The sequence below is a fragment of the Oxyura jamaicensis genome, chromosome 11, assembly GCF_011077185.1.
Source record: "Oxyura jamaicensis isolate SHBP4307 breed ruddy duck chromosome 11, BPBGC_Ojam_1.0, whole genome shotgun sequence".
NCBI lineage: Eukaryota > Metazoa > Chordata > Aves > Anseriformes > Anatidae > Oxyura > Oxyura jamaicensis.
The window spans coordinates 20,229,469-20,253,485 of record NC_048903.1 but is presented as its reverse complement, the minus strand read 5'-3'; the positions used below and the strand labels follow the sequence as shown (position 1 = coordinate 20,253,485).

At 67.9% G+C, this 24,017-nt stretch overlaps 2 protein-coding genes across 2 annotated transcripts in view; one reads left to right on the top strand and one right to left on the bottom strand.

Moving 5' to 3' along the window:
• Positions 1–20,379, bottom strand: part of WWP2 (WW domain containing E3 ubiquitin protein ligase 2) — a 34,764-nt gene extending 14,385 nt beyond the window's left edge. Inside the window, exons 1-9 of the mRNA XM_035337135.1 lie at positions 20,247–20,379; positions 18,589–18,673; positions 17,869–18,016; positions 17,499–17,617; positions 12,129–12,266; positions 11,092–11,188; positions 6,972–7,111; positions 4,162–4,369; positions 131–220 (exon numbers count right to left, since the gene is read on the bottom strand). Coding sequence (XP_035193026.1) covers positions 131–220; positions 4,162–4,369; positions 6,972–7,111; positions 11,092–11,188; positions 12,129–12,266; positions 17,499–17,617; positions 17,869–18,016; positions 18,589–18,658 — 1,010 coding nt within the window. The 5' untranslated portion in view covers positions 18,659–18,673; positions 20,247–20,379. The remainder of the gene's footprint in view (positions 1–130; positions 221–4,161; positions 4,370–6,971; positions 7,112–11,091; positions 11,189–12,128; positions 12,267–17,498; positions 17,618–17,868; positions 18,017–18,588; positions 18,674–20,246) is intronic.
• A 50-nt stretch (positions 20,380–20,429) lies between these two features.
• On the top strand, positions 20,430–23,109 carry NOB1 (NIN1 (RPN12) binding protein 1 homolog). Its single transcript, XM_035337136.1, has 9 exons — positions 20,430–20,560; positions 20,636–20,768; positions 20,874–21,007; positions 21,079–21,150; positions 21,266–21,403; positions 21,524–21,742; positions 22,001–22,098; positions 22,224–22,368; positions 22,536–23,109. The coding sequence occupies exons 1-9, from the start codon at positions 20,483–20,485 to the stop codon at positions 22,803–22,805; spliced, it is 1,287 nt and encodes a 428-aa protein (XP_035193027.1). The 5' UTR covers positions 20,430–20,482; the 3' UTR covers positions 22,806–23,109.
• The last annotated feature ends 908 nt before the right edge of the window (positions 23,110–24,017 follow it).

Sequence of the window (24,017 nt, the reverse complement as noted above, 5' to 3'; positions counted from 1 at the left end):
AGGAGACCTTCCTCCCACCACCCGAGGAGACCTTCCTCCCACCACCCCACCTCCCCGCCCTTGCAGGCTGCCGAGTGCCGGCTACACGAAGGCGGTCAGCACGAGGCACCGCCTGCCCGCGGCCCCTTACCCCGGAGGGAGCGGTCGTTCCCACGTGGTGGTCTTGTTGTTATGGTCCACGTAGTAGACTCTGCCGTTGGGCAGCTCCCGCTGCTCCCACCTGGAAAAGACAATTACGGGACGGTTGGTCAGGGCTGGCACCGGGACCGAAGCCCAGCAGGTGCAGCCACCAAAGCTGGCTGCCCCCCGGCGTCGGACCACACCGCGCGTGGCTCCAGCAGGAGGGGACGTGGAATATGATCAACATCCACAGCCCACCCCCAGCGGCCTCCCCGGGCAAACCGCCGGCACGTGTGCCCGCACAGGCAGGCTGCAGCTGTGCCCAGCAGCCTCCCCCACGGAGCAGCGAGCAATTACCGGCCACCTTCTGGGCGAGAACATCCAGAGGGGATGTTCTGCAGCTGGGGGGTCAGGAAACCTCCCGGCATCGCTCAGCCACAGCGCTTTAGGCTTTATTTAAAGCCAAGCATGGCAGCAGGTCTGGGCAGCAGGTCTGGGGCCGGCTGCACGAAGCCCACCGAGGAGCTGCAGCAGGCTGCGTGCTGAGAACGGGCCTAACGGGGCGTCAAGTCCTGATCCCCCCGAAAGGAGGAGGGTGGGTGTGAGATTACACCAGGGCCAGTTTTGCGCCCCGCTCGTTTCTGATGTAGCTTTTGTTTAGCTTCTCTTCATACATCTCCAAAGGGGAGCCTCTGAGCTCGGGCTGGGATTTTTCCTTGGCAGCCGTGCCGCTGACAGACACCTCTCAGGAGCGCCGCGTCCACCCCGTAAAAGCACCACAGCAGGGAGGTGGCCCCTCGGGGGAGCGGGCGCGACGGGGAGGCCTGGTGTACCGCAGCAGCACCGGACCCATTCTTCACCTCCATTCATTCATCCAAGTTTGCGCCCTGGCAAACGCGAAGCCTCCGCAGAGCGCCGCGCTTCGTCCTTTCCTCCACGGACAGGAGGAGTGCGCGGCTGCTGACAGACCAAGGGCTCTGCTGCCACGCTGCTGCTCCCCCGGGTCGCCCTCCCGGTCAGCCTTTGGTCTCAATTAATCATCACAAAAAGCCTCAGGAAATTAACACGCTAGCTTCTGTTGCAACTCCCTGACAGCAGCTGAACGAACGCGGCTGGCGCCGGGCGCTCGTGATGGCGATGCTGCAAGCACCAGTGCTCAGCGCCAGGCTCTGCACCACCCCTGCGCACCCTCGAGCCCCCCCCCCGGCTCAGATTCACCCCAAGCAGCGACGTCGGCTCCAGGAGCTGTCACCGTGAGCTGCTGCGACCACGCGGGGTTTCAGCAGCATTTCCAGCCCCAGCCGCTGAGGAGCCGCGGACGGCACGCTGCACGGGCTGCGCACGCTGTCACCATCGCTGACACAACAGCCGGGGACACGGGGCGCTCAGGACAGCCCGTGGCAGCCCAGGTCACCTCGCCAGCTCCCCACGAGCCTCGGCCTCTCCGAGCTCCCCGCGCGCCGCCTACCAAGCGGGATAGCGGAGCCCAGCGGGGTGAGCTCTCACCCCGGCACGCTGCCACCACCGGCAGGACGCGCGTGGCGTGCCGGCACCGCCGCGGGAGAGGCGAGCGGCGCACGCGGGGAGCCACGGCCGGTGCGAAGCGGCAGGGCTGAGGCAAGCCTGCAGTCCAAACAAAACGCCCTCCTTATGTAAGAAACCGCAGCCCCGTGCCTTCTGCCAGGCAGCATAATGCGCCCCTTTGTGCGCGCGAGACGGGGCTGTGTACACAGCGCGGCAACGGCCGCCTGTCCCCGCGCGGGATCATCGCTGATAGGAACCAGATGCAGGAGCCAGCGGCTCTCGTGGGCCCCGTCCCTATCGGCCAGCTCGGGCACCCCCCCCCCCGGGAGAGCCAGGACCCCGTGCTGGAGGCCTCGAGTCGCTCTGGCATTGCAGACGCTCCCCAGACCTGGGAGGAAACGCGCAGCAACGCCAGCCGGGAGGGGTGCGGAGGGCTCTGGGCACCGCTGGGGCTGGAATTATTCAGGACACCATCCAGCATCCTCCGGCCCCCAAAACAGACTCCCAGTTGTATGCGAGATGCCTCTGTGCCCACCACACCTGGTGCAGACGTTCAGAGGCAGCTCCCTGAGCACAACAAGTAGCTCTGAATCCCCGAGTGAACCCAGCTGTGCTGGGCTGCCAGAGCGGGCAGCACAGGCGCACGGCGACCCCAAACGCAGGGCTTGGAGCCGCTCCTGCACCTCCAGCAGCAGGGCACGAGTGTTCCCCCTGCTCCCACGGACAGAAGGAGACGCTCAGGGAACGAGCCTGCAGGAAACACATTTCTGGAGGCTTCTCAGAGGGGAGAACGACACGACGGCTCCCCAGCAGCGGAGCGGGAGGCGGCTCTGCAGGGGACCCGAGCGGCTGCTCACAGCGCGCAGGAGCTGGGCCAGCGAGGGGCTGTCCCGGCCTGGTTGTGTCTGCATCCCTCCTGCCTGAGGCATCGCTGCCTGCTCTGAGCCAGCCAGCCGCATCCCCACCTCCCGCGCCGGGCCCCAAGCCGCCGGTCAGAGCAACAGCCTGGTGGTGAGCCAGCCACGAAGCGGCGTCTCCAGATCAGGTCCCGGGAGATGCCCAGCAGCTCATCTACACGTCCCCACGCCTCAGCTCTGCCTGCGGGCTCTGTTGAGCCACCACAGACGACTCTGGCTGCTCTCAGGGGAAGGCTCCTGGCAGGGGAACGCGGCCAGACCCAGCTCTCCGCTCCCATCCCCTTGCAAACCTCGCTGCTCGGCCTCCACCCGACGGAGCGGGTCAGCAGCTGCGCCCACCAGCCCGGCACGAGCACAGAACTGGGACAGCGTACGCAATATGTTGCTGCTCCCTTCCCCGATACAGATCCTACGGTCAGGAGAGGCAAGGAAGGGAATTCAAGGTGCCAGAGGCAGCCTCCTTCCACCTGGGGCAGGCAGAGTTGGGGAGAAGGAGCCCTCCCGCCTGTCTGGTAGGCGCAGAGAGGGGCACGAGCTGGAATAAAGACCTTTTTCAGAGCACTGGACTTTTCCAGCTGCCTGGAAACAGGAAGCGCCCAGGCCCGAGAACAGTAACCCTCACACACCCCGCATAAAGGCACACTGAGCCGTTAACCCTAATTACCTGTGACTGACACACCAGCGAGGCCCTGACCTTCCAGGCATTGGCTTAGCCAAAGGAAAATAAACAGCTCCCTTCATACGAAACACAAGCCGTTCTCAGCCCCCCTCCACGGCTCTCCCCTTGCAGCCTGCAGTGGAAGGTGTCTGAAACGCGGGGCGGGGGGCTCAGCCTCGCCCCCGGCTGCTCAGCCAGCCCAGCTCCGCTCCCGGCTCCTTCCCTGCAGCCAGGAGGACGCAGGGCAGAGGGGATCCTCATCCCGGGCATCCCCACAGTACCTGGCTCCATGCAGAGGGCTTTGAGGCTCTTGCTTCTCACTACCACCACCTCAGAACAACCCGGGGCCACACTAGTGACGGTTCCCTCCCTCCTTCCTGGTGACACCAGGAAAGCCCAGGACTTTTCTGACGTGCTCGGGGCTGTTTGGTTGTGCCACCTTGGAACAAGGAGCAGACAAGACAGACGAGCTGTGGGAGGATCCTGCCCACCTCCCCGCAACTGCAGCCATTGCCTCCAAGGTGCTCACGTAGTGCTGTTCGTGTAGTGCTTCCTTCTCTGACCTTCACGCCTTTCCCATGGAGCTCCCTGGAAATCCTCGCTCGTTCTCTCACGCGTTTTCTCCTCGCTGACTGGCAGACAGGTCCTCCTGCACGTGCACTGGGCGCTTCTGCCTCCCCCAGCAGCACGCCCTGCTCCTGCTCTGTGTGGAGATGCCTTCCCCTGCCCGTCCTCCCCCGAGCCCCACGCTGAGATCTCCGACTCGTGCTGCAGCACAGCCCCATCCCTGACACCCAGTGCAGTGCCCCCCTTGCTCGTGTCCCCCAGCCACCCACACGCCGTCCTCCCAAGGCTGCGCCTCCCTCCCGAGCCTGCCCTGGGGCTCTCAGCCACACGAGGAACGACAGCCTCAGGCACAGAGCAGGACACAGAGCCGCTTACCCCGGGGGCAGAGCATCCAGGGCCAGCACCGCTGCCCGGGCCTGCGGGGTGCCGGAGCCGGGCGCTGCCTCCTCAGGCTCCCCGGAGCTGCTCAGCGCAGGAGCCGCGGAGCCATCCGCCGCGCTCGACGCCACCGGAGCCGGCGTGGTCGCTCCCGCAGCTGGCCTCTCCTCTTCGACGTCCGCAGCAGCGGTCACATCTCCGTTCACTGGAAGGGCAGAGAGCAGAGGCGTCAGCACCACGAAGGGGTGCTGGGGCTCGGCTGCTCTGCCCCAGGCAGCCCCGCAGCTGGGGCACGTGCCCGCAGCAGCAGACAGCACCCGACCGCGGGGCTCTGGTCGCCCAGAGGTCAGATCCTCCGGAACCCCTCCCCTGCCTCCACCTTTGGTCTCGAGACAAAAGCAGATGCTGCTCCGCGTTTGTGCTCAGCACCTCTTCTGCTGCTTGCAAACGTGCTGGGACCTGAGCGCAGGCAGCGAGGAGCTCGGGGGCTGCTGGCAGCGTCCCCCCAGGCACTGCGAGGAGCTAAACATTGCTGGATTCTACTGAACGTTGAGAAGGGAAGGGACAGAGAAAGTTACAATGAAAACTGATCAGGAGGAAAATGCAGACCAAAAAAGTGACAGATTTTGTTTGATGATATGCATAAACTAGCCAAAAACACAAGACTTGACAAGACAGAGGAGGATAAGTTCTGCCACAAGACATCCTAGCTTCAGTGGCAACGCGAGAGAATTAAAAACAAAACAGCAACAAATTACAGAAAAAAGGAGGCAGACAAAGCTGCACAAGTCGGAGTTCAGGAAGGCAGAAAACTGCAGATGTCTCTCTACAAGCCCAGGAATTCGGAAGTATCGCAGCAAAGCCCCTCACAACAGTACAAACCCCACGAAGGGGAGACTGGGGAAGCACAGACACCGCAGGTGAGGCAGGCGGCTCAGCACGCTGCCCTGCAGCTGGAGGGAGGCAGGACGGCAGCCTCCTGCACCGCCGCAGTCCTGCTGCGCAGTCACTGACGGAGCCTCTCCGGCAGCACCCACGGGCGATGGTTTCTGGGCCAGCAGGCCCACAGGAGCTTCCCTCGGTCCCCACGACCTGCTGGAGGAGGTCTGTGACCGGTACTCTTTTTTAGCCAGCCTCAGAAGGGGGGATTTTAGGAGCTCCGGACACCTCGTGCCAATTTTTCAGGGAACCTGCAGGATGACCCCGGTGAAACTGGGCTGGTCTCAGGCCCGGTCAAACCAGGGGAAAGCTGAGCCCAAGGTCACCTAAGGGAGGGCGGCAGGGAGAGCACAGCAGGGGCTGAGCACGGCGGCAGAGAAAACGCCACAAAATCATTCCCTTTTGGTCCCAGAGAGGATTACAGCTGGAGCAGCAGACGTGATGGGGAAGCTCTTGCAGTTGCTCACCGACCGAGCGCGGTCACACCGGCGGAAGGCACCGGGTGAAGGAGGAGAGGAAGGAGTCTGGAGGCTGCGCAGGGCGCCCAGCGCTAACCCCAGCCCCAGGTGGAAAACCCTCGCCGGCAGGACTCGGGGCAGAGCCACTGATGGCGAACAGCGGCGAGGACAGCACAGCCGTAAGGCCACCGGGCAGGCTGGGGCAGGGCCAGGGAGATGCGGCTTGAGGCAAGCAGAGCCAAGGAGCAGAGCTGTGCCTGCAGCCCCAGACGCTGCCCGCAGCCCCAGGGCAAGGCTGGGGGCACCGCGGGCAGCAGGGCTGGGACAAGCCGCAGCTCGGGGAGGGCGGCACGGGCTGCAAGCGACAGCTGAAACGTCACGTTTTGCTCCAGCCCTCCACTCCTCCACCTCTCCTCCCAAAATGGATTTTGGCTAAATCGAAATTACAGTGCTCCAGGTTTTTCCAATGAGGTGGAAAAAAAAAATCCTCCTCCCGGGTTGAACAAAACGTTTCCTTCTACCCGAAACAAAGCACGCTGCCTTTCCTTCCAGGTCTCTGACAAAAGCAAAAGAAAGGGCAGCGCTGTTTGGGAAAAACAAAACCAAAACCACGGGGCAGGGGCGTAGGAAACGCCTGCGGTAGCAGTGCCACCTTTGCTGCCCACCTCCAGCCCTACGGCACCGTCACTGCTGTGCTCACCCAGGACGTGGGGCACTCGGACCTCCTGCGAGCCCACCACAAGCACGCGCCAGGACAGAGCCCCAGAGCTTCCAGGGGGTCTCCTCGGGCTCCAGCCAGCACTGCTCCACCAGCTCTAGCAGAGCTGGAGAAGAAAAGCCCGTGAATTGCTCAGGGCTCACAGCCACGCGCTCACCAGGTCCAGTTCCTGCTTCACCAGGTATTTATAGCTTTGTGGACAAGCCCAAGAAAAAACAAGAGGAACTTCCTGAAATACTCCCCGGCACCACCGGCACACTTCTGGGAGGTGGGTTTCTGCCGCCTGACAGACCACCACGAAGAGTTCAAAATTATTTTCTCCGCAGGCCGACGGGCAAATTGAGCTGAACGCTCACCACTCAGAGAATGGTCCAGCTGGGGGGGCTGTTCTCACCCTGGCATTAGTGGCACGGCTCTCCCAGGACCCTTTAAAACTGCTGAAGTTTTACATCAGGGAGACTCCAGAGCAGAGCCGCAGGAATTATTCAACGCAGAACAGGTCCCACCAGCGAGCTTGGTGGAGCTGCGCAGCTTCCCAAAATCAAATCAAGAGCTCCTAGGCAGGGAAGGCAGTTCCCAGACACTACAAGACCCTTTATTTCAGCAGAAACTCACTTTCTCCTGCTAACACAGCCCCAAGCACCCTGTGCCTGTAACTGAAGGGCCGGAGCAGAGCTCCTGAGCCCACTCACCCGTGCCGTTGGCCGTGCCGTTCATGGTGCTCGCGGGCGCCTGGCTCTTGGCCGGCTGCCGGTGCCGGCTCCTGGTGCTGGGACTTTGCTCCCCACTCCCCGCGCCTTGCCGGGCTGCTGCAGCTGCGTGCCGGTGTGTCCTGCGAGGGAAAAAACAGGGCGGTGAGACACAGGCGGGCCTCCGAGGGAAAACCTGCTCCCGTCTTCCCGCCCCGATGCTGCGGTGCTGCTGTCCCAGCACAGCCTGGGGAAGAGGGACAGAACCGCCGGGAAGCGGCCGCGCGTCCCTGCCCCGCGCCCCCAGCACCGCTCCCCCTGCACACAGCTCCTGCCGTCCCACCCAGCGGTGTCAGGGTCCCCCAGAGGAGAAATCTTGGAGCAGCCCCTGCTGCTGTGTGCTGCTGCTCGCCGCAAGCGCCCCGTGTGCCGAGGATGAGCCCCGGGCACCCGCTGGCAGCACCGTGCGGCCCCCACAGGCTGCTCCTTCCACACCCGCGGCAGCAACCATGCAGCAGGGCACCACGGCAGCAAAACCTGCCCGAGGGCAGCTGCAGGGAGCGCAGGTGGGGGAGAACAACAACTCGCTTCTGCGGGTACTGCCGGGATGGCCGTGGGCTCTGCCAGGGAGCACAGAGCTGGGAAAGGCGGCGGGGGAATCGTCGCAGCAAGAGCCCGACCCCTCTCGCAGGGATGCTCAGCAAGGGGACAGGGAAAACCGACAGCAGGGCATCACGCTGCGCACAGACATCAGGAAAGGGATGCTGCTGACTGAGGCAAAGCTCCAACGTGGACCTCTCAGCACTTGCTCCCCAGTCAGGGTGGCAAAAGAGCAAGCTTCCTTCCCCCATGCCCGAGGCAGGGGACAGGAGGCAGGGCTGGGACCACCTCTGCTCCACACAGCGCTCACAGCCGCAGCACGGAGGGTGAGGACCACAGGGATCAGGACTCGCTTTTTTCCAGCCAACTTCTTGCCTTAAAAGGGCAAAACCTGCAAACTGTCCCCGTCCCAGGGCCGCGCCGAGCTGGGAGGGGACGGCAGCTTGGCAAGGGCAGGGCACGGCATCGCTCACGCCACCCGCGCCAGCTCCAGCAAGCCCTTGGTTCCTCCCAGCTGCTCCTTGGGGAGCGGCTCACAATGACACCGGGCAGAGGAAGGGCTGGGATCGGGAGGAGACATGGGAAAGCAGAAGACGACTGTTGAAAATAGATCCGATAAGGGCCAGAGACAGAGCGGGCAGCCCAGGAGCCAGGAGCTGCCCAGGCCACCCTGATCAGCCACCTCTCCGGGAAGGGCAGCTCCTCACGCAGCCCCCTCGATGCCTTCCCGCCCGGCTGGCAGGGCTGGGGCACTGCTGGCGTGGTGCTCGCAGCCCCGGGTCAGCAGAGCGGGCACAGCACCCGGCCTGGGTCCTGGGACCCGGCTCCTCGCTGTGCTGAGGCAGGGGATGGGTCCCGTCCCTGCCCTTCTCGGTGCAGATGAGCTCAGAGCTGCCCGGAGAGTTTTTAGAAACCAAAACAGGATGTGTCCGTGCTGCCAGCCGGCCGCACAGGGTTACCAAGCCTGAATTAGCCCGCCTGCCGCCCGGCCCAGCCCTCCTACGAGCGCTCCCATCTGGGCATTGTCTTTTAATAGACGCGTGGAAACAACCCCAGCGAGGCCACGTGACGGCGGCCAGGCTGGGAACGCGCTCTGAAAATAGGAGCGGGGAACAAACAAGGCAGAGCTCAGATGGGAACAGGCTCTGGCAGCAGTGCCAATGGGGAGGAGGTGGCGGGCAGGGGCAGCCCCCTGCCCGGTGGGGGGCACGAGCCCTGCCAGCCCCTTCTGTCCGCCACCGCCCCACCGCCCCTGCTGGGCCACGGGCACTGTGGGGTGACAGCAGCCCCTCAGCTGCCCCTTTCTGCCAAGGCAGAGCCCCCTCCGCCTGGCTGGGCTGGGCGCACGGCCCACGCTCACCTCCAGCCCTTGTGCCAAAGCCAGGAGCCCAGCACGAGGCCCCAGGAGCCGCGGTGGTGCCGGTGTCACCCGGCGGGCGAGATGGCAGCCAAAGGGGAGGGAGGCAGAGCCCGCGCTGACACCCAGCGGTGGGAGGCCGGGGCCAAGCAGGGCAGACACAGCTGGGAGAGCCCCGGTGCTGTGAGGGCTCAGCTCCCCCTGCCCCGGCTCCCCGCCGGCTGGGAACTGCCCCTGCCTCTGCCACAGAGCGCGAGGAGATGGCTGCGTCCTCGCACCCCATGGCCCCCCTGGCAATCCAGCGCCAGGACTGGGGAGGGTGCACGTGTGCGAGCACCCGGAGGCACAGCCGTCACCCCGAACAGCCGGACAGCAGCACGGTGCTCGGCTCTGACACCCTGAACACGTGCACGAGCCAACACCGCGCTCAGTGCTCGGGAGGGAAATGGGCTGAGCGAGGCAGGGGCGCGCCTGCTGCCCGCCCTCGGGGACGCTCGTGCCCGTCGCTAGCTGAGCGGGGAGTTTTGGACGTGACCGAGCGCAGGAGGCTCGCCGCACCACGGCACTCGGCCCTTCGGGTTTGTGCAGGCTGGTGCCAAGTGACAGCCAAGTTTCTCAGGCCACAGCCAGATCGCAGCCCCCGACGCGGCTCAGCAGCCTCCCCAGAGCACACACCAGGCCGTAAAAGAGCCCCCTGTGGCCACCACAAAACAAACGGGGATTGTGGCAGCGAGCTGGGCACCCACGGCACCAGTGCTCCGCCAGGGACCTCGGGGCTGTGTTTTCTCTTTGCACAGAGGGCTGTGGAATTTCACACCCCGCCACCAAGATTAGCAGCAAATCCCAAGACGACATTTGTTCAGGAGAAGAAAGAGAAGCCCTGACCAAGCAGTTTCCCTCGAGGGGACAGCGTGGAAATAGCTGAGGAGCGAAGAATGACCCTTTTCTTTCCATCCTGCCTGCGAGCCAGCGTGCCAGCATCCATCACCAAGCCCATGAAAATAAACACGGCTCTGCATATAAACAGAGCAAACATCAAACAGCGCTCCCGTGCGCGAAGGGCCTGCACGGCGCTCCGCAGAAGGCAGCTGCCTCTGCCGTGGGTACAAACAGCCACGCTTCACCCCCGGTACTACAGCCAAGCGGGGAGCTGTGTCCAGAACGACCCTGACCTCAGGTGAGTCCAGGCTGAGTCAGAAACCAGCACGGACGCCTCCTGTACCAGAGCAGCCTCGGGGTTTTTAATGGTCGCGAGCAGCCAGAGCTGGAAGGCTCTGAAGGCCAGACCAGTCACCAGGCTGAGCAGCCCAAACCAGGGCTTTCTCTGCGGGCTTTCTCGCCCTGCTGCTAGCTGCCCAGTGGCAGCTCCTGGCAGGACGGCGAGCACTGCCCACCTGTGAGGTTTAACGCCCGCACAGCAGGGATCAGAGGAGCCACAGCAAAAGGGCACAAGCTGTGTGCAGCAGTCTGCCCCCCGTCTCCTGCCCCACTCAGTCTCACAGCACTGAAGGACCGGGTCACTTTTCAGAGCTAAAAACACTTCTCCCGTTCACTCCTCGCCTGTCCGTGCCCGGCAGACGCAGGAGGAGCAGGGGAGCTCGAAGCCTGGGGCGTGCAGCTGAGGCTGCTCCTGCACCTGGCGCCCGCAGAGCCTCGGAGCGGGCCGGCTGCAGGCTCCCCTTCTGCAGGCACACTTCTAACCGAACATCTGTAGGGGCTGCTGGGCCACTGCCACGCTCTGGAAATATAAATAGGTGTTAAATTCAACTCCATGTTGACAGCGTGACACGTCTCTCCATAACCACAGCCCCAAAAGGAGCAGCTCTGCGCCGCTCCAGCCCAGCGAGGAGGCAGGGAAGGGCTGTGCGCCAGGCGCAGGATGGCCCGCTGCCCGAGCGGCTCCTTTCCTTTGGAAGTTGCTGCTCCTTCCCTGCAGCTCTGCTCGCTTTGCTTCTCCTGCTCTCCCTGCACCTTCCGAAGCATCCCCCGTGACCACCACCACCACGGGCACCGTGCTCCCCAGCCTGGCCGTGCTGCTCCCCGCCGCCCCCAGCAGCCGTCTGGGGGTGCCCCGCCCCCCCCCCCCCCCCCGGTTCACGCAGCTGCCCCCAGCCCTGCCCGCACAGCCCCGCTGTGCCACCGCTGCCGGCAGCGGAGGGCCCTTACCTCGACCTGCTTCCGAAGCAGTTGGTAGCGGGGGGCTGCTGTCTGCTCTCCGTGGCCGCAGCCATGCTGCTGGGGTCCCGTCCGGGCACCTGGGACCCTGGATGGTCGAAGGAGAAGGGGGTGAAGGAAACGACCACAGCACCTCCTAGTTCTCCCCTCCTCCCTCCCTTCCCTCCCACCCGAAAGGAGACCCAGAAGCGCAGCAATTGACTACGGGACCAAGCACGCTGCAGGACGCCAGCCAGCTCCGCCACGGGGACACCGCTGCCCTAGAGACCCCCACCCAGGGCAGCAGCCCACCGCAGGTGCCCGCACGGCACCTTTACACCTCTCAGCACCCAATTTTCCAACGTGGCAGGCGAGCAGCCGGGAGCAGCGCCTCTGGGGGCTGGCTGCTCCCCCACGGCTCTCTCCACAAGTGCTCCTCTGCCACCACCGCACAGGGGCACTGCCCATCCCCCAGAGCACCCCCAGCCCCGAGCACAGCACAGGGGAGGTCAGCACAGGGCTTCGCTGAGCTGCCAGCACCACGGGAGTCTCGTCCACAGCTCCCACGTTCCAGGGGCCTGGTCTCCCAGCAAGGAAGGGACGGAGCAGAGGGAGCGTAACACAACAAACGCTGCCCGGCACGGGCCGAACGCTTCCCTGCTCGCCCCTGGGGAGCCTCAAGCAGACAGCCATCCATCCGTGCCGCCGGGCACGCTCCCTACACGGGAGCCCTTTTCTGAGCAGTTTGTCAAATAAAGCCCAGCCCAGCGCAAGCTCAGGAAGGGGCTGAGCCACTCGGGTGCTTGGCGGAGGGCCCCCCTCACGCCGAGGGAGGCAGGCGTGATGCCACCGAGGCTCCCGCTCCTGTCCCGCCACACGCCCACTCCCACAGGAGCACGGCCGGGCGGCACCGGGGCCTCACCTGGGGGAGGAGGCGGCCGCTGGCACGCGGGCGTTTGCTCGGCGGTGCCGGGGGCAGCACTCTCGGCCCCGCTCCTGTCCCCGCCGGCGCTCACCGCCGCGTGCACGCGGAGCCGGGCGGCACTCACCCTCTGTCACGGCGCTGCCATTAGGCAGGCTTCCCAGATCAACAGCAGGCCCGTCCAGGAAAATCGTCAGCTCCCCGCCGGAGACAACGCTGCCTTTGTTCTCCGTCTGCAGGTTCAGGGTCAGCTGCCTGTTCTCCACTGCGGGAGACGAGGGGACACGGAGATGAGACCCGGCAGTCGCCACCCAGGACAGGGACAGCTCCGCCGCCCGGCTGCCCCCCGGGACATCACCTCCCTGTCCCCCAGCGGGGCCGGGCCCTCCCCACAGCCCCGAAGGACAGCGTGCCCACCCCCCCCAGGGCCACTCATCCCCGCGAGCACTGCAGCGTTGGTCCCACACCTTTACACGCCCCGCAGTGCCATCGGGGGACAGCCACACAGCGCCACTGCCCGCTCCCGAGGCCACTGGCGGCAGAGCCAGGCCGCCAGCCCCCAGCCCCTTACGAGGGGCCGCAGCCTCCCCCGGGGCCCTGCCTGCAGCACAGCCCAGGCCCAGCCGCTCACACCTCCAGAGCTGGGGCCGCAGGGGAGGAAAGCCCAGGACGTGACTGGTTTGATGCAAAGCACTGGGCAGGAAGGGTCCTGCACAGGCAGCACCGGCGGGTACCTGGGGCACAAAGCAGGCTGGTGGCTATGTGCCAAGGTGCCCAAACCCTGGCCCGGGCAGCATCCTTCAGCACTAGGTTACTCTTCTTCCTACCTAGGAAACCCAGCTAAGCAGCAGCAGCAAACCCCGGGCACATCCCTGTCCACGTCCCCACGCCGAGCACAGCAGGCACCGGGGGCTGCCCCAAAGCACCCAGAAACCCGGCCACAGCGGGGGCTGCCGAGGGCTGCGGGGGCTGCTCGCCCACCTCCCACAGCCCCCGACCGCAGAGCCACGTCCCCGGGGGCAGCAGGAGAACAACGGGGCCCTCAGTGCCACGGACAGGCTGGGCTCCCGCACGATACGGCCGTGCCCCGCAGGAGCCAGCGGGACTGAAACACCCAGCTCCGCCGCGCAGGGCCAGAAAAGTTTGGCTGCCCCGAGCCGGGACAGCAGCCCAGACGCTTCCTGACTCATTTGCTCAAATAATATTTGTATTATACACGGATTGCTCACGACACAACGGCACCATTTTTTAGCAACCTGCTTTGCCCCAGCCCGCCCCGGGGATGGGGTGCGGTGCCTGCCCAGGGGAGCAGGGGGGAGCAGGCTCCCCACAGACCCCTCGGCCCGTCCCCAGCTCGGGACGAGGCCCCAGCTCCCTCCCCGCAGGGCACCTGCTGGCCACGCACAGCTGGGAAGGGACACAAAGGGGACAGGGAAGGGGTCCTGGGACCCGCTGGGTGCGGTGTCACCTGCCGTGCAGCCCCAGCCCTCCCGTGCCCCCCTGGGGGGACCTGGGGGACTCGGAGGTCCCCCGTGAAGCCAAGTGCTGCGGCTGGGAGGAGGGCTGCCTCCGAGCGTGCGCTGGCACGAGCTGGCTGCAGAGGGCTGGCCGCAGGCACAAGGACAGCTGCAGGCTGCTTCCAGCCCCGAGCCAGCAGAGCCACCGGAGCCGCGCGCAGGCTGTGGCTGGCAGCTGCCCCCTGGAAGTGGCCGCTTCGCCCCGCCGGCCGCTGCCACGCGCTCTCTGCCACCTCTACCAGCTCACCACCGCCCCGGGGTTCCCAGGCAGGGGCAGGCAGCCCCAGGCACCGCAAACCGCCACCCCCTCTCCTCCAAGAGGTCTCTGCCACGCTGGGCGTTCAACAGCCCCCCCAAAACCAGCACCTGGGGGTTGCGGTGGAGACAGGGACGAAGGGCAGCTTGTGCTCACGACGCGAGCACCTCGGGTGTCCCGTCCCCAGGAGGGAGGTGCCCGCGGTGCCCAGGGCCCTCTCCTGGGGGCAGGACGAGCTGACGGGGGCACAGCCCGGAGCCTGACGCTGCCGCTCGTTCCCCACCCGCTCTCAGACAGGGGGCTCCTGATGCAGGCTGCTCTCAGCCCTCGGCACAAAGGTGTTATTCTCAGCGCCTCCCAGGGGAGCCGATCCCACAGACCGCTTTAAGGGCCCGACACAGAAGATGCCACTGAGCACAGCCAAAAGCCAGAACAAACCCAGAGCCTGTTTCTCCCGGCTGCTCCCAGCCGGAGGAATTTGCCTTCTCTCGGGGCCATGCGGAAGCCGCGCCCGCACACGCCGGGGGTCCCCTCCAGCCCCTCCAGCCCCTCGCGAGCGCCCAGCCGCCGCGCGCCGCTCTCCCCGCCGGAGCCGCACAAGCCCCCATTGTGCGGGCTCCCAGCCGGGGGGGACGGCAGCGCGGGAGCAAAGACGAGGTGGCTCCGAGTGGAGGATGTGAACACGAACCTCCCGGCCGGCTTCCTTCTCCCCCTCTCCACCCCCTTCGGCTCGTGTAAAGAAAATAAACACCGGCAGAACCTTCCATTCACTGTCCCCGTCCGGCGCGCGGGACGCACAAAGGGACATTGCTGCTGCACCAACAGAGGGTCCCCTGAACGGCTGAGCACAAAGGCCGCCTGTGTCCCGCAGGCAGCCAGCGTGTCAGAGGGATTATTATTATTTTGGGAGGGGGCCGGGGGCGACGTGCTCCTGAATAAGGGCTCAGTTTGGCTACTCGCGGCGCTCCGCGCACAGCCTCAGAGCTCCCATTCAGCGGCGGCGCGCTGGAATTCCCACCCGGAGGATTTACAGCCCCGCATGGCTCCGGCTGCGAGCCCCAAGCGGCTCCGTGCCGTGCCCGAGCCCCCCGGGAGCTCCGGGAGCTGAGCTCGCCTGCTGAGGGCCCTGGCACCAGCATTGCGACGCCGCGGGGAGGGGACAGCCCCTCTGCTGCTTCCCTGGCCGGGGTGGCTCCCGCTCCTCACAGCCAGACGGAAAGACTTCCAGCCAGCTGGACAGACAGACAGACAGACAGACAGCCCACGCCCCCCACCCTCCCGGCCCCTAACCCCCCTGCACGGTCCCTCTGGGCTCACCCAGGGGGTGACCGATCCGCCGGGCTGCCCGACAGCCACGCGCTGCCAGCAACCTGCCTGCCCCCAGGCAACCAGCAGACATCAGCCCTGGGGGCACCCCCAAAAGCTCCCCGGGGGCACCCCCAAAAGCTCCCCGGGGGCACCCCCAAAAGCTCCCCGGGGGGCACCCCGCAGAGGGGCAGCTCCCAGCCCCACCCTCGGCTGCAGCCCCAGCACAGCAGGCGGGGGCTCCCAAAGGTTTGTGAGAGCCTGCATCAAAGCAGGGACCCCAGGCTGCAGCCACAGGGCCTCCGGGAAGCAGTCCGGGGCAGTGAGACCTTCCGCAGCAGACCCCCGAGCAAGGAGGGCGCAGAGGTTAGGGGAAGGGACCCCCTTTACTCTCCCAGGAAAAAGAAAAACTCCTCCCCGCCATCAGGACGGTTTGTGCCTGCTCCTGACCCGGTCCCAGATGCCGGAGGCCTGGAGACAGCGGGGCCCCACCGCGCTCCTCCTAACTGCCAGGCGGCACAGCCCCAACCTCCGACCTCCGCCTCCTCCCTCCGAGCCCTCGCAGCCTTGTGGCGAGGGCGAGGTGAGGAGCAGGAGCACTGCGAGGCACCACAGGGCCGCACGCCCGTATCAGTCCCCGCCTGCCTTCACGGCTCCTCGGCAGGGAGCCTCTGCCTCCAGGCCCCGCACGACTCCTCCGACAGCACCTTCCTGCAGCGGGGCCAGCTGCAGCCTCCCGGGGGCTTGGGGGCTTGGTGCTGGCTTCCCCAGAGGATCCCTCGAGGCCACGGCTCCAGCAGCTCTGCCGGAGGCGCAGGGGAAGGGAACAAGAGGCTGTCAGAGCCCGCAGAGCCCCGGCACGCGGCACCCCCCGAGGAACAGGAGCTCCCCTGGGCTCTCCCCGCTGCCGAGCTCCTTTTCCAGGCGCCAGGCCCCGAGCCGAGGCTCTTCCACCTGACGTGACGCCTGCTTGGCAGCGGGACCGGCAGCGAGCGGGGAGCCGCGGCTCCTCCTGGCAGGCAGGAGCCCTGCAGACACCGCCGCGGGCGTCAGCGCGGAGGAGAACAGCCCTGCTGGAGAACACCCCGCGGCCCAGCAGAGCCACCGCAACGATTCCCCTGCGCCACGTAAAGCTGCGGGAACACACGGGGCCGCTCGGGTATCGGTAACTCCCAGGAGGCCTCTCTGAACCCACAGCCAGGAATCAGGTCTGCTGCCAGCGCAGGGCAGCCCCGGGGGGAGCCCTGCCCCTGCCCAGCCCTGCCCAGGGACAGGGAACGAGCGCGGGGGGCCCCGGGGGGCAGAGGGCAGGCTGAGGGACCCGGGCTGCACCAGGGCGTTACTTGTGCAGCTCTGCACGATGCTTAGTGCCAGCCCCCCTGCATCCCCTGGGCAGCCCCCCAGCCCCCAGGGCCCCACGCGCTGGGAACGGCCTCTCCCTGCCTCAGCAGGAGCCGGGGCCCGAGCAGGACGCGCACGGACGAGACCCTCTGCAAAGGGTCCCCGGCTGCAGGAGCAGCAGCAGAGCTGGAGCAAAGCCACGCGGGGCGAGCAGAGGGGGAGGAGGAGGAGGAGGAGGAGAAGGAGACGCCGGGCTGGGCGAGGCGGGCGGCGTGCCGGGGCACCCACCCCACGCAGCACCTCCCCGGCAGGGCAGAGCTGCAGCTTTAATAAGAGCCCTCCCTCCCGGCCCGCGGCGTCAAGGAAAAAATGTGACACGTTTTTTCTGGTGCCCGTTACCCGAGGAGCCAGAACAGGCAGTTGCCTTTTCCATTCATTTTCCACACGGCCCCCCCGGGACGCCCGCTAATGAAAGAGCCGATTGTGCCCTGCGGCGGGCAGGTAGGGGGGGGGGGGGGGGGGGGGGGCAGCCCCGCACGGCTCAGGGGGGGGGAAGCAGCCGGGAGCGCGCCCCGGGGCTGGGCCCCACCGCGGGCAGCCCCCCACGCAGGATGAGCCCCCCTCCAGGAAGGGGTCCCCGGGCTCTGCCAGCCGCAGGGCGGGACGGGGACAGGACCCCTCCGGGTTTGGCAGGGCAGGACCCGAGGCAGCCCCCGTTCAGCACCACCTCCGTGTTTTGGGAGCGGGGAACTCGGCTCCGGAGGGGCAGAGCGAGCCTCGTCCAGCCCCGCGTGGCTGCTTCCAGGGCCTGGCCCTGAGTGGCCGCCCCTACGTGGGGGCTGCCGCCACGGCCACCCCCCGGTGTGGGAGCGGAGGGGTCGGGGTCCCCGTGCAGGCGGCGGGGGTCTGCCTAACGGGGTCTGGCTGCCGGCACACCCAGCGCACGACAGCGCCTTGTTCCCTCGTGGGGCCGGGCTCCACAGGACAGGGGGGCTGCGGGAGGCACGTGGAGCGCGGGGGGACCCTGCGTGGGGACGGACAGGACGCGGAGGCCGCGGTGGCCCCGGGCTGGACGTACGTTTCCCACCGCTCTTGAGCAGGTTCCCGAGGCTGACGGAGGCGGTGCCCAGCAGCTCGTTCCTCAGCGTGTGGCAGCTCCACACCTTCAGGTCCAGGTGGCTCTGCGCCGTGACGTTCCTGGGGGGACACCGCAACCGGGGCCATCGCTGCGGCCCTTCCCTGCTCAGGAACGGGCAGCACCCGGCCCTAAAAGCCAGGCAGTGGGGGGCTGCAGGGCAACAGCAGTGCCCCCACCCCGAGGGCTCACCCTCGCAGCAGCCAAGCCCGCGGACACCCAAGCAGCCAGGAGCCGTGTGGGTCCCCACCCCGGCTGTGCCAGGGAGCTGGGCCCCCCCCCGGCCCCGCAGCAAGGGCTGGCAGGGACTTACAGGACGAGGATCTCGTTCCACAGCAGCTCCGAGCTCCCCATCTGCTTCCCCGTCTTCTTGGTCTCGCTGGGCAGCCCGTCGCCCGCCACCTCCACGTAGCAGCTCAGCCGCGGCTGCCGGCTCTGGGCCTTGGGCTTCACGGACACCACTGCGCGGGGACGGCACGGCTCAGGCAGCCCCCCGACAGCCCCCACCCCGCTCACACCCCCCATCCCTGCCAGGGGTGCTCGGGGGGGGGGGGCAGCAGGAAGCCGTCCTCCCGCTGGCAGCACCATGTGGAGCCCGCTCTGGTCGCTGCCTCCCCCCAGCCCCACGCTTCACCCACTCCTGGGCCCCACAGCCACCGTCCCTGCCCGGCTGCTCCCGGCCCCGGGAGCCGGCTGAGAACCGCCCCCCCCCGGCTCAGGAAGCCCCTCGTGCTGCGGGCACACCACGGAGAGGGGCTCCGCAGGGCCCAGGGGAAGGAGGCAGGCGCCCAGGGACGGCCGTGCCCGGCGGCGCGGGGCTGCGGGCAGCGCTGGGACCCAGCTCCCGGCGTCTGGAGCCACCTCGCGGCCACGGGAGCGCGAACAGGGCCCGGGCAGAGCCACGGAGCCACGTCCCAAGGGGAGGCAGAGCCCTGGGAGGGCCCCGGGATCTCGGCGCTCCCCCGCCGGGCTCACGCGGCCTCCCCCGGGGGTCTCCCACCCGCACGGGATCCAGCCCCCCGGCAGGACCCACCTTTCACGGAGAGCTGGGACTTCTCGCAGGGCGGCCCTGCCCTGGCCCTGCTGGAGCTGGCAGAGGCCATGTCATCACCCCCGGGCTGGAAGCAGAGGGACACGGGGCTCAGCACCGCCACGTGGACGGGGCCGCGCCAGGGCCCGAACCTGCCCCGTGTCCCTGCCAGGGGCCGCACAGCGTGGGGTTAACGCACGGGCGCTCGCCTGGCAAACGCGGGGCCCCTCCTGCTCCTGCCTGGCTTCCGCCAGCGACACTCACCCTACGAGATAACCCCCCCCTCTGTAGCCCGAAGAGCCGAGCAGCGCCCTGGGGGCCGCCTTCAGGCTCCACGTTTGGGCATCTCCTCCTCACCACAGCCCAGAAGTTGCCGCTGAGCGCAGCCGCGGGGACAGAGCGGCCTCAGAGCGCCCGGGGGACACGCTGCCTTGCGCCCCGCCGCGTGCTGCTGAGCGGGGACGCCTGCCCGGGGCAGCCCCACGGGTCCCTCGGGAGGGACGCGGCAGCAGCGCTGCGAGCGGGGGCTGCTCACAGCACGGGGCAGCCGCGCCTCCCAGGTCTGTGCCGGGCAGCCCGATCCCACAGAAATCGGCCCTGGGAGCTCCAAAAGCGCCACAGAGCCGCTGCTGAGCGGGGCGGGAACGGCAGCCCCTCTGAACACAGGGCAGGATGGAGCCCAGGGCCCTGCTCGCCCCCTCCTTGCTCTCGGGCGCTGCGGCGCTGCCCCGGCCGCCAGGGCACTGCCCCGGCCCCCTTTGCCCGGCCTCGCTCCGCAGCCGCCCACGCCGGGGGCCGGAGGGCACGGGGCCGGGCGCCTCTGCCAGAGCGTGAAGGAGCAGCACGAGGCCAAGGAGCACCACGAGCCCACGGGTCACGCAGCACCACGAGGCACCGGGCCCGGCCCCAGCGCAGGCAGCCCCGGACCCGCACCATTCCCGCTCTGCGGCTCGGGGCCAGCCCGGCTCCTCTTCGACCCCCCCCGCCCCGGGGTCCCCGCAGCCTTCCTAGCACCCGGCCGCAACCGCCCCAGCCCCCGGCAGCCCGGCGCCAGCCGCTGCGGCCCGCAGCTCGCCCCTCGGGACAGCTCCGTCAGGGCCGGGCACGAGGCCCCCGGGCAGCGGCCGGGCCGTGCGCCCGTCTCAGCCCCCCCCCCCCCCCCCCGCCCCGGCCGCTCCGAGCACGGCCCCGTCCTCCCCGGGGCCCGTCCCGGGGCAGCCCCGACCCGCCAGGGCTGTGCTGGGGGAGCCCCCCCGGGTTACCCACCGGCCGCCCCCGCCGCACGGGAACCTCCCCCCGCCACCCCGGGGCTGCCCCAGGACCCGCAGCGCAGCGGCGCCGCCCCCGCAGCCCCCGGTGCGGGCCCGGCCGGGGGTCGGGACGGGAACTCCCGGGGACCGCGGCACGGCCGGGAGGCGCCCCCCGGGCTGCGGCTCGGGCCCGGTGTCCCCGTCCCGCCGCCGGGCTCCGCTGAGGCCTCGGGCCGCCCCCCGCCCGTAACGGGGCTCAGCGGGACCGGGCAGCCCCGGGCCCCCCCCACCGAGCCTCGCCGCTGCCGGTACGGCGGAGCCCGGCCCGGCCCGGCCCAACCCAGCCCAGCCCGGTCCGGCCCGTCCCGGCCCCCCGGGGCCCGCCCCCCCCCGCCCCCCCCCCCCCGTTACCGGCCACCGCTGCGCTCCCGCTTCCGGCTCCAGCGCCCGCCGTCATGTGACCCTGCCCGTCACCTGACCGCGTCACGCTCCCGGCGTGCTCCGCGCGGGCGTGAGGCGCGGCAAAGGGGGACTACAACTCCCAGCGTGCCGTGCGGCGGGAAACTGCAGCTCTCAGGGAGGTGCCGCGGGAGGACTACATCTCCCATCGTGCCCCGCGGCCGGCACTACGGGTGGCGGCGAGGGCCATGGGGCGTGCGGACATGGCGCGCGTGGCGCACGTCGTGGCCGACACCGGGGCCTTCGTGTGCGGGGCCGCGCTGCAGGTGGGGGGGGGGGCGGCACCGGGGGGCACCGGGGGGTACTGGGGGGCACCGGGTAACGGCGGCGGCGTTCCCCAGGACGTGGCGCTGAGCGTGTACACCGTGCCCGAGGTGCTGGCCGAGATCCGCGACAGGCCGACCCGCCGCCGCCTGGCCGCGCTGCCCTACGAGCTGCTCCTGCGCCGCCCGCGGCCCGACTTCGTGCGGCTCGGTGAGAGCGGGGGGCGCCGGGGGGAACCGGGGGGCACCGGGGGGAACCGGGGGCGCGGGGCCGGGCCGGGCCCTCCCGGCGGCTGAGCCCCCCCCCGCCCCCCAGTGACCGACTTCGCCAAGCGCACCGGCGACTTCCCGAGCCTGTCGGCCGCCGACGTGCAGGTGCTGGCGCTCACCTGCCAGCTGCAGGCCGACACCGTCGGGCCCGGCTGCCTCCGCCTGCAGCCCCCGGACAAGGTAAGGCGCCGGCACCGGGGCGCGGGGCGGGGGGGGTCTGGGGGCCCGCTGAGGCCGGGCGCTGCCCCCAGGTGCGGCTCAGCTCCAGCCCGCGGCACCCCGAGGCTCCCCTGCACCTCGCCGGCTTCCACCTGCCCAGCAAGGTAAGGGACAGGGATGGGGACGGGGTTTGGGGGGGGGACGGGGCACCCCCCGGGACGGGGACGCAGCCCTGCAGAGCCTGGGGCCGAGGCACCCCCGTGCCCTGCCCCGCCGCAGCACAAGCGCCCGGGGAAAAGCCAGCGACAGCCCAGCCCCGAGAGGAGCCAGGAGCCCCCCGAGAGCGCCGAGTTCGGCTCCTTCCTCTACTGGCGGCCGCCTCTGCCCAGCATCGAGGATGAGCTGCAGGAGCTGCTGGTGAGCTGCAGCATCCCGCTCCTCGCTGCGCTTGCTGCCCCGGGTCCTGGCTGGCTTGTCCCAGCTCCTCTGCGTGGCAGCGCTGTGCCTGCCGTGCCTCACCGCCCATCTCCTCCCCAGGAAGCCCACGCCATCTCCATTAGCCCAGAGACCACCGAGGAGCACCGGAGCCCGGAAGGCAGCACCAAGGAGGAGGAGGAGGAGGACGAGGAGGAGAGCGACGACGAGGGTTGGATAACGCCCAGCAACCTCAAGCAGGTCCAGCAGGACCTGGGGCACTGCGACACTGCACCCGCCGACATCCAGGTCGGCTGCGTCACCACCGACTTCGCCATGCAGGTGGGTGCTGATGGAGGTGGGAGATGTGGACCGGCTCCAGCCCCCTGCCCAGCCGGTGCCGTGTGGGTGCTGTACAAAGGCAGCTCCGTGACGCCTCCTTTAATGTTCAAAGCCATCAGTTTGCTCCACAGCAGCGGCCTCTGCAAAGCCCACCGGGGTCGCTTTCTTCAGCCCTTCTGGCTGCCTGGGCAGGCAGGCACAGGCTGGAGCCTCTGCCCCCCCCCCAGCACCATCCCCCTTTCTCCTCCCTCGCTGCAGAACGTGCTGCTGCAGATGGGCCTCCACGTGCTGGCAGTGAACGGCATGCTGATCCGCCGGGCCAGGAGCCACATCCTGCGCTGCCACGGCTGCTTCAAGTGAGTGCCGTGCGTGCCGCGCCGCCAGGCCACGGGGTGTGCGGCGTTCCCTGGGTCTGGGCGACCGATCCTGCTCCTGCTGAGCCCCGGGAGCAGTAAATGCCCTGCGTCCCTTTGTCTCCCAGGACAACCTCAGACATGACCAAGGTTTTCTGTCCTCACTGCGGTAACAAGACCCTGAAGAAGGTTGCGGTGAGCGTCAGTGATGACGGCAGCCTCCACATGCACTTCTCCCGCAACCCCAAGGTGCTGAACCCCCGAGGGCTCAGGGTGAGTACAGGCTGAGCTCGGCAGCTTCTGGCCAGTGGTCGGAGACAACTTTTGACCCCAGAGAGGGTCAAAACAAAGCTGTGATCATCTTCCAGCTCTTCTGCTTAACCCAAGGGCTTGGGGGTTTCATTTGCTAAGCAGCTTTAACAGCCTCCCTTCTCTCGCAGTACCCGCTGCCGGCGCCACAAGGAGGGAAGCACGCGAACAACCCCCACCTGGTGGAAGACCAGCCCTTCCCGCAGCAGCGGCTGTCCCGCAAGGCCAGGCAGAAAACCAACGTCTTCGACCCCGACTACATCGCGGGAGTCTCTCCCTTCGCAGAGAACGACATCTACAGCCGCGCCGCCAACCTGCACATCCGTGACGCGGCCCTGGGTGCGGGCAGGAGGCGCCTGAACCCCAACACCGTGACAAAGAAGTTTGTGAAGAGGAGGTAAAGGGCAGGACAGGGCCCTCCGCAGGGCGCCGTGAGGGAAGGGCCGGCCGCCAGGGCACTGCGCCGTGCCTGGGGGCTCCGGGAGGGCAACCCGCCTGCAGCACCGGTGCCCGGCCTTTCCTTCTGAGCTTCCCCACGTGCCTGAGGGGCAGAGCGATGGGTGACAAGTCTCTGGCTTGGGGAGGCTTTGATCCAGAGTGCCTGCGGACCCGGCGCTCGTGGAGGGCACGGGTTGTGCTGAGGTCTTTGCTCTCCCTGGACTCCCCAGTTCCTGGCAGCACTGAGAATAAACACACAAAGCTGCAGCGTCGTGGCTCGGTCTTGTTTCCAGAGGAAGGGGGGCAGGGTTGTTGGGGTGGGAGGCACTGGCAGTGCCCAGGGGTTGTTTGTGCTCAGGGCACTCCCTGAAAACGAGATTTGATATGCAAACAGCACGCCCAGCCCTTGCAGGGGCTGAGCACCCATCTGCACGCATGCTGCAGCCGCGACTGCCCCGTGTGCCCCCCACGCCTGCTCCCATGGCCAAAAGGCCGTGGCCACGCATGTCCAGGGGTCCCTCTGCACACACGGCTGTGGTGGCCCCGTGTGCCATGGGTGGGTCTTGGGCTTCAGCAGGCTACACTACGGCCATGGGCAGGGTCCCTCCCGCTCCAGGACAAGGGGCAGGATGGGGCAGGGCCGGCCGGGGTGGGTGCAGACCCCGGGGGCATCCCCAGGCTGCTCGCAGTGTTAACCCAGCTCAGCACTGCGCAGCTGCTCTCCTGCCAGTGGGATGGGAGAGAGAACTGGGGGGGGTGAGGTAAAATCATGGATTGCCATAAAGATAGCTTAATAGGACAAACAAAGAAGGGAAATATTAAGGCCACGGGCTGGGGTGTCCTTCCAGCAGCTGGGGTCAGCGGTCCCAGCTGTCTCCTCCCAGCTCCTTGTGCATGCCCGGCCTCCTGGCTGGCAGGGCAGTGTGAGAAGCTGAAAAGTCCTCGATGGGTTATGTAATCAGCATTGTTTTTGTCCTAAATCCAAAGCGTGGCACCGTACCAGCCACTGTGAAGAAAATTAACCCTATTCCAGCCCAAACCAGGAGACCGGCCCCGGCCCCCAGCACTGGGACACTAATGAGGGGGCTGGCAGCTCAGTGGGGGTGAAAGCAGCACGGAGGGGGAGGCACGGCTGCTCCCAACAGCACACAGTGACCCCGGGCACGGAGGGGGAG

Excerpts from the sequence above, each read along its gene's own strand:
- NOB1 (XM_035337136.1), top strand. The coding sequence starts at position 20,483 with ATGGGGCGTGCGGACATGGCGCGCGTGGCGCACGTCGTGGCCGACACC. Across the intron at positions 21,008-21,078 it reads GCCTGCAGCCCCCGGACAAG|GTGCGGCTCAGCTCCAGCCC; the intron begins GTAAGGCGCCGG and ends CGCTGCCCCCAG. Across the intron at positions 22,369-22,535 it reads TGAACCCCCGAGGGCTCAGG|TACCCGCTGCCGGCGCCACA; the intron begins GTGAGTACAGGC and ends CTTCTCTCGCAG.